This window comes from Ailuropoda melanoleuca, chromosome 15 (assembly GCF_002007445.2).
Source record: "Ailuropoda melanoleuca isolate Jingjing chromosome 15, ASM200744v2, whole genome shotgun sequence".
NCBI classification, from domain to species: domain Eukaryota; kingdom Metazoa; phylum Chordata; class Mammalia; order Carnivora; family Ursidae; genus Ailuropoda; species Ailuropoda melanoleuca.
In genome coordinates this window covers 13,558,434-13,566,713 of record NC_048232.1, presented here as the reverse complement: position 1 = coordinate 13,566,713, position 8,280 = coordinate 13,558,434, and the positions used below count along the sequence as shown (strand labels likewise).

At 39.0% G+C, this 8,280-nt stretch overlaps 1 protein-coding gene across 1 annotated transcript; it reads right to left on the bottom strand.

Annotated features, from left to right (window-relative positions):
* Nucleotides 1–1,362: 1,362 nt before the first annotated feature.
* Nucleotides 1,363–5,580, bottom strand: MEIG1 (meiosis/spermiogenesis associated 1). The gene is made up of 3 exons (XM_002926626.4): nt 5,458–5,580; nt 4,859–5,025; nt 1,363–1,558 (listed from the first exon to the last, which is right to left on the bottom strand). The coding sequence occupies exons 2-3, from the start codon at nt 4,994–4,996 to the stop codon at nt 1,430–1,432; spliced, it is 267 nt and encodes an 88-aa protein (XP_002926672.2). The 5' UTR covers nt 4,997–5,025; nt 5,458–5,580; the 3' UTR covers nt 1,363–1,429.
* Between the last annotated feature and the right edge of the window lie 2,700 nt (nt 5,581–8,280).

The following is an 8,280-nucleotide window of genomic DNA, read 5'->3' as shown; positions in this document are numbered from 1 at the left end:
CTGCCTTCGGCTCAGGGCATGATCCCAGCGTTGTGGGATCGAGCCCCACGTCAGGCTCCTCCGCTATGAGCCTGCTTCTTCCTCTCCCACTCCCCCTGCTTGTGTTCCCTCTCTAGCTGGCTGTGTCTGTCTCTGTCGAATAAAAGAAAAAAGCATTATCAGATTCAGAAGATCTCTTATGCTTAGCACTGAGGGGGTTGCCAAATCTGGAAGAAGATGATAAAAAGCATGAGCAGAGAGGTCCAGATAAATGGCTTCAAAGTGGTGAGATGATCCCAAGCGATGCTGGGAAAGGCATAAAAGAGTTTGTCCATCTATTTATCCTTCCTGTGATGTTTTTGCTCAAAAAGAAAAAGTGCTGAAGCAGCACAGCATGGATTTGGGGAAACTAATGGAGCATCATGGTGCAGATAGTTCTGGAAAACGGGAGCTGAAGTTGGATGAATTGATGGATATGATCCCGTTCCAAAAATCTATTTAAAGGTCAGGGCTTATGAATGGTGACAAAAAATCTTGTGAAAACATAGTTAAAATAGAAAGGGTGTCTTTCATCCTATTTAACTTCAAAGCACTCAAGACTCCTGAATTTTGGGGACTTCCTATATCCTACAGGTTAATTATTGCCTGGCTCATTGACACTCAGGCTGTTTCTGCAGTGATTCCAGGCAGCACTGGAACAGGAATTGTCTAGATTGGGAACCCAGAAGCCAACCCAGGGACAAGGCTCCACATACAGGGATTCAGGAGGAAAGGAGCCCCTGGCAGGGAGTGGGGGGAGTGGCAAGGGAGGGAGAGAGCCAATAGACTCTGTGATCCAGCCAGACACCGCCACAGGTGACTGAAGCTTCCTCCTGCTAGGAAACTGAGCACCAATGTAAAGCACACCCCTCTGATGGATTCCTCTGAGGTCCCAGGCGGCTGGGGCTTTTGAACGCCTCCTCCCATCAGTCATTGATTGAGGGCTGCTCCTACAGGCCAGCAGCCCTTGACATTTCCAGTCTACTCAGCGAGAGGCAAAGGACTCCAGAGACAGAAAGCCCTCGGGCCACAAGAGGCAGCTCTGACAGTTCAAAATGGTGGTCTTGGAAAGTGGTAAAGGCTGGGGTTGGGGGGGCGGGGTGTGGAGTACTAACGTAGCCATAACTAGCCTACCCACTGGAATGGTTTCAGGTAGGGCTGTCTCTTTCTGAGCACCATGGTTACTCTACCTCAGTTAAAATAATCAGAAGAACAGGACCAAGACGGGTGCAACTTTAATGCTTTTGCAATTATTAGAACAGAACAGGATGATTGATACCAGGGTTCATGGCTTTTGTGTTTCAAAGCATTCAACTGAAGTCTGCATCTTGAGTTATGTTGTAAGATGACATTTCCATGATGCAGAATGAAGCAGTGAAGCCTTAAGTAATGACAACACACAGAACAAAGGCTAGTAAGCATAAATTTTTACTTTGTGGACTTCCTTGTCATCACACTCCCTCTGTTTGTTGTAGTAATAGAAAGTATTGTCCCTTCTCTGGAGTTTCTTCACGTATCCCGTCTCTGGCCAACGATCTACCTGCACATCAGAAACCAGAATACAAATACTATGATGCTGGTTTTATTTTTATATAATGATTTACTATCAAATAGTTAACAGTCTATCTCACATCCCAAAATTAAAGCACAAAATTAAATCTAAAAATACTTGAGCTCTCAAGAGAGTATCACACATGCCTCAAACACATCCTAAGTTGTATCCTTATACTGCAAAATAGCTAATTTGGTGCTTCTCTCTAGATCCCAATTTCTAGATATAAATTTCTACTCAGTGGCCAAGATAGAGGAAACATTCAAAACACTCTAAACTTTATCTTATGTTTAAAATTATTTCAAACATTATTACTTCCTAATTTCTAAAAGTAATGCCCGAGGAGGAAATTAGGCTCAGGCCCCACTATGAAAGCACTTGGGTGTTGAACACTGATGTCACAGCAGTGACTCAAGATACCTAAAGTCCATATGCATTCCTCAACTCCATATCACAAGTTCAGCTTGAAAACCAATTTTTTTAAAGAGTTTATTTTTTAAGAAATCTCTACATCCAGCGTGGGGCTGGAACTTACAACCCCAAGATCAAGAGTCTCATGATCCACCAACTGAGCCAGCGAGGTGCCCCTTGAAAGCTAATTTTTAATAGAAATTTGAGGTCATGAATTTAATCCTCCACTATCTTTCCTTTCTCCCCGCTATTCTTTCCCATATGTCATAATTGCTTTGCTTACTTATCATTTGGCTTGACCTAGTTTGGACATTTTTCTCCCCTTCTCCAAATTCTTGTTCTACTTTCTTGATCAAGTCAATGCATTTCTCTTGTTGTTTGGTATAGTTCTTCTGGATTCTATAAGATCTGCTCTATCATTATCAAAACCTGATTACTCAGATATCCTGGTCTAGATAATCAAATGCTCTTCGCCACCATCTCTACAGGCAGCTCATCACTTCTCATATGCCCCAGCCATAAATCACAACTTTCCAGTGGGATGAGAATACATCATGAATACAAAGGAATGCACGGCCTTTGTTTTCTAACAACACATTTTCATTTTCTTATGTTTTTTCATTTATTTGAGAATTAATGAAAATAGGTAGCAGCATATTGGATAAATCTTGGCTGGCTCTCTGACATATACAGTATGGAAAAAAATCCATGCTTCCTATCACTCAGGTCAAGCTTGCCTTTCATAGCTTCCATTGCCCCCAGCAGAGAAAGGAGGGTGTTCTCAAGACACCATTATAACTCTCTCCCTCTTGGAGTCAGGAGCAGGCTCTCTTTCATTTACTAGGGTCCTAAAAAGCATCTCATTCAGTGAAGAAATAGCCACTGTATATGGGATGAGCCTCCAAGCAGCTGTATTGGTTCTGTGCTCATCAACCCCTAGTCATTTTAAACACCCCTTGTATTTTATAATTTTGTCTTCTTGGCCTTTCACTTGATGACTTCCATACAATCACGGAAAGCTTCACTCCTTTAGGTAGAACAGAGGGGAGTGGTATGGTCCTCAAGACCAGCTAGGGAGGTCAGTAAGCTCCAATAGCTTATGTGTCCCAAAAGGACATATGCTTCAGGTGAGGAAAGAGAACTTTGCCCAAACCCTTCACATCTCTGTACACTTGTAGAAACATGCCAAGCAAGGCAAGCTTTCAGTTACCATCCTGGCCAACCTTCAGGGCCCTCTGCAAATGTCTCTGGGGGCATAAAGCCCTTTTGGAGGATTGTCCCCCAAAGGAAGCGATTTTGTCTTCCTCTAAATTCCTGCATCCTTTTTAAAGACTCACATACTTTGACTTGCATAAGTTTTTACTGTTTGTGTCATTATTAATCTTCTACTCCAAGATAATAAGAATAATAAAAGCTGTCAATCATTAAACATTTATCCTTCATTCACTTAACAAATTATTAAGCATTACAATGTCAGGCATTTCGAACACATGATTTCATTTAATTCCCGTAACTATTTTCTAAAGCAGGAACTGCCGTCACAGTTCAACTGTTGAGCTCAGTTAAGAACATTCTTCAGGACTGCTCAACTAATGAGAGAGAGGAGCCAGGATGCAGACCCTGCATAGATAGATTCCAAATCTGGTTCTCTTTCTACTGGCCCAGTCAATTTCTTGAGGTCAGGTACTCATATTTTTTATCTCCTAAAGCACTTGGCACAGAAATTTGCACATGGTAGTGACAGGATTGAGGGCATGCTGCCCCAGAATATGCCACTTTGGCAGACTGATTGTTTCAAGTTAAAGTTACTTGAGAAACCTGTGCACAAAGGACTCTGACCATCCTCTCTGTACCCCTGAAAGCAGGAAATAAACCTCCCATGTGAAAGGCACCCTCCCTGCATCTGGAGGTAGACAGACATCCTTATTACCAGAGATAGAGAATTCAGAGCCAAGAGGGCTATGTAAATAAATTCTGCTTCATTTCCCCACCAGGTAGTACTCAAGTCCAAATTACTTTGTCTTGTCAATTCTTCACACATTTATCATTTCTTTGTCTAAAAGGTATATAAATGGCCTGCTTTGGTCACTTCTTGGGTCTTACATCTTTGGGGTCCCCATATGTATGAAATTAGGTAAAATTTGTTTTTTCTCCTGTTAATCTGTTGTGAGTCAATTTAATTATTAGACCAGCCAAAAGAACAAAGAGGATTCAGGGGGAAATTATCTCCTTCCCGACAGTTTATACCCAATTAGTATATACTGAAGTGAAATACAAGACCCCTTCAAAATTGCCAAGTCATACAGTGAACAGGCTTGTTCTTCCCTACATCACACATATACAGTCCTCTCACTTTGTGGGACTTGCCCTTCAAGGAGGTTCTTTGTGTTCTCTTAAATCTGATTTTATCTCAATTACATTATTGGGCATGGGCATGTAATGCACAAGCAAAGTCAGGAGCTGCTCTCTGATAGTTTTCTGTCATTTATAATCTCCATAATAAACAGAATCTAACCCCTCTATAATTCATGGTAAAAAAAAAACTGGAAAGAAGTAATAGTTACACAACTAACTGAATATCTGGCAATAGAATTACCCAAGTAAGGGAAAAAGACTCTGCTTTCGTGGTTATCATCAAAGCTTTATCTGGCAGAGCATGGTTGTTCAATAAAAGCTAGGAAGTTCTTAATGTTTCCATGCTGAGGGACCACCTCTCCCTCCAGTCTACCTGAAAACCACTCCTCTGGGCCTCAGTCTCCTCATCAATAAAATGAGAGAATTGGAGTAGAGCTTCCTTTTCGTTATTCTCTGGTTCTTTGTTTGGTTTTGATACTTTTCACTGAATATTTTGAGTTCAGGTTTGTAGAGACGTCTTACCATGGAAACTTGTTTCACTTGTTTATATTCAATTTCATCCCGATATCCTGCTTGCTGAAATCTGTACAGATTTTCTATCTCTTCTGACCATTTTTTGGCACGACTTATTGATTTTGGTTTCACATCAGAACTAGCCATGGCTAGAGAGGTCTTATTGCCAATTATTTCTGAAAGATGTTAAAACAACATTAATAGATAGCATAATAGTGACAATTTTGAAAGTCCCTTTAAAAATGAACACAAGTGGAATTTTTTAAAAAAACTTAGGACAGTTGAGAATCCCATTAGGTATATTAAATTTTAAACATTCAATTTCAAGACTGAGAAAGATTCATACTCTACTTTGGAAATAAAATAAACCCTGAAAGATACATAGGGAACTGTTTATTTCTTCATCAAATAAAATTGCATTCAGAGCATGATGTCCTAATTCTGGTGTCCTAGGCAATAGTATACACATTCCTGAGATCACACTCTAATTTTTAACTACTCAGTAGATTGTCAAAATATCTCACGACGATTCCATTCGATTATACTCAAAACTACATCCCCCACTTTTTTTTTTTCCTAAAAAGGGAATGTAAGATCAGTCTTCTCACTGTCTTCTTATTCTTCTTGCTGAGGAGCAATGGTTTTCTCTTTTTCCATATCTTAACTCCTTGGAGGTACCCAATCGTTGCAGTCCATTTGCTCAGGAGGTCACTGTGACCCTGCTCCTGTGATAGCCCTATGTGAAAAGACAGATGAACATAAAGTCCTTGAAGGCTGTACGATCATTGATTTTAAAACAATGTAAGCAGTCATCAATAGCTTTTGAAGTTCAAATATTCAACTGCAGTACATGTATTTGTCTATTCACCAAACTTCTAGAGTCAGTTTTTCAAAGACATATCTTGCAGTTTTTCTCAGAGTCATCTTATTACCAAATATATCAGTTAATTGAAGTAAAGTGCCCAGAATTTTCACTGTGATTCCTTGAATCCATTCTTCTATTAAAATATGTTTCTATTGGCTGAAATACCTTAAATAAAGACCTCATAGAGGAGGTCCTATAAATGAATTCTTATTTTTTAAATTTTTTCAATTACATCGACAAATACTCCTTACAGTAGTACCCTCTTACCTGCAGTTTCGCTTTCTACCTCTACCCAGTCTGGAAGCAGATGATCCTCATTCTGACCTATTGTCAGGTCAATGGTAGCTTCAGGCTACATCCAGTGCCTCTGTCATTCACCTCACTTCGTCTCATCATACAGGCATTTTATCTTACATTATCACAAAAATGGTGAGTACAGGAAAATATATGTGGACAGGCCACATTCACATAACTTTTCAAAATATATTGTTATAATTGCTCTATTTTATCATTGGTGTTTTAAACTTTATCATAGACACGTATGTATAGGAAAAAACAATATATAGGGTTTGTACTATCTGTGGTTTGAGGCATCCAGTTGGGGGGGGTGTCTTGGAATGTATCCCCCATGGATAAGAGGGGACTAGTATGTGTTGAAAAGGTCAAATATATTAAAGTACAAAAAAGAAAAGTCAGAATAACCATCACATCAGTTAGAAGTATCCATCCTTCACATCAGGTGAACATCATCCTAAACATAAGATGAGTTAGAAGGACAGACTTTAAAAGTTTTATAAAAAGGAGTCTTATAATAAATGCTTTTGCAAGTATAACAATTTAGCTCAGCCTGGATTTAACTTGGGGAGGCGGAGTAGGAAATGGAAATAAAATGGATGAAATTGCTGAATTTCAGATAAGTTATTTCTTCAATGTGAAAGATGTGGCCTAAAATTTCCCTTACAGTTAATAAAAATAGATGAATGGAGACTGTTACTTTGTTTGAACTTTATGTATCAATCGTGCACAAGTACCAAGTGGCTCTTCTGTGAAATAAGAGAATTGGTCCTGTGCTTCCCCCTACCTTCTGTAGGTTTTTGTCACATTCTTACTTAGCATTCTAAAGGTTGTGGTATTTACATTCCGTCCTGAAACCAAAATTCTCACAGTTGTTTGGGTTTAGCTCCAGACTTAAATGAATTAAAATGAAGTCATTTGAGTTAAACAATTCACTCTGAAGAAAGTAGCAACTACCCAAATGGATATATCATTAATATTGTTTGCATTTTTTCATCGTGCATACCAATATGTATATTGACTGGACCAAAGAAAATTAAGGTCTTGTTAATATTTGACTTTTTAAAAAACTTTTGACCCTTATTTATTAATTTAGGCTTAGGCTCATATTGTATTTTAAGGCAATATGTTGTTATGTTACGGTACGAATTTATGTAAAATTTGGAATAACCGACAAAACAATAAGTGAGCCATATTTCAGTGTAAGAGGGTTCCCCTTCCTGCGCATCCTTGCCAACATCTGTCGTTTCCTGACTTGTTAATTTTAGCCATTCTGACAGGTGTGAGGTGGTATCTTATTTTGGTTTTCATTTGTATTTCTCTGATGCCAAGTGATGTGGAGCATTTTTTCATGTGTCTGTTGGTCATTTGGATGTCTCCTTTGGAAAAATGTCTGTGTCTTCTGCCCATTTCTTGATTGGATTATTTGTTCTTTGGGTGTTGAGTTTGATAAGTTGTTTATAGACTTTGGATACTAGCTCTTTATCTGATAAGACATTTGCAAATATCTTCTCCCATTCTGTCAGTTGTCTTTGGTTTTGTTGACTGTTTGCTGTGTAAAAGCTTTTTATCTTGATCAAGTCCCAATAGTTCATTTTTGCCTTTGTTTCCTGTGCCTTTGGAGACGTGTCTAGCAAGAAGTTGCTGTGGCTGAAGCTGAAGAGCTTGCAGCCTGTTCTCCTCTAGGATTTTGATGGATTCCTGTCTCACATTGAGGTCTTTCATCCATTTTGAGTCTATTTTTGTGTATGGTGTAAGAAAATGGTCCAGTTTCATTCTCCTGCATGTGGCTGTCCAATTTTCCCAACACCATTTGTTGAAGAGTCTGTCTTTTTTCCATTGGATAATCTATCCTGTTTTGTCAAAGATTAGTTGACCATAGAGTTGAGGTCCATTTCTGGGTTCTCTATTCTGTTCCATTGATCTATGTGTCTATTTTGTGCCAATACTGTACTGCCTTGGTGATTACAGCTTTGTAATAGAGCTTGAAATCTGGAATTGTGATGCCACCAACTTTGGTTTTCTTTTCCAACATTCCTTTGGCTCTTCAGGGTCTTTTCTGGTTCCATGCAAATTTTCGGATTTTTTGTTCCATTTCTGTGAAAAAAGTTGATGGTATTTTGATAAGGAAATCATTGAGTGTGTGGATTGCTCTAGGTAGCATAGACATTTTAGCAATATTTGTGTTTCCAATCCATGAGCTTGGAATGTTTTTCCATTTCTTTGTGTCTTCCTCAATTTCTTTCATGAGTGTTCTGTAGTTTTCTGAGTA

Excerpts from the sequence above, each read along its gene's own strand:
- MEIG1 (XM_002926626.4), bottom strand. The coding sequence starts at position 4,996 with ATGGCTAGTTCTGATGTGAAACCAAAATCAATAAGTCGTGCCAAAAAA. Across the intron at positions 1,559-4,858 it reads AAGTGAAACAAGTTTCCATG|GTAGATCGTTGGCCAGAGAC; the intron begins GTAAGACGTCTC and ends TCTGATGTGCAG.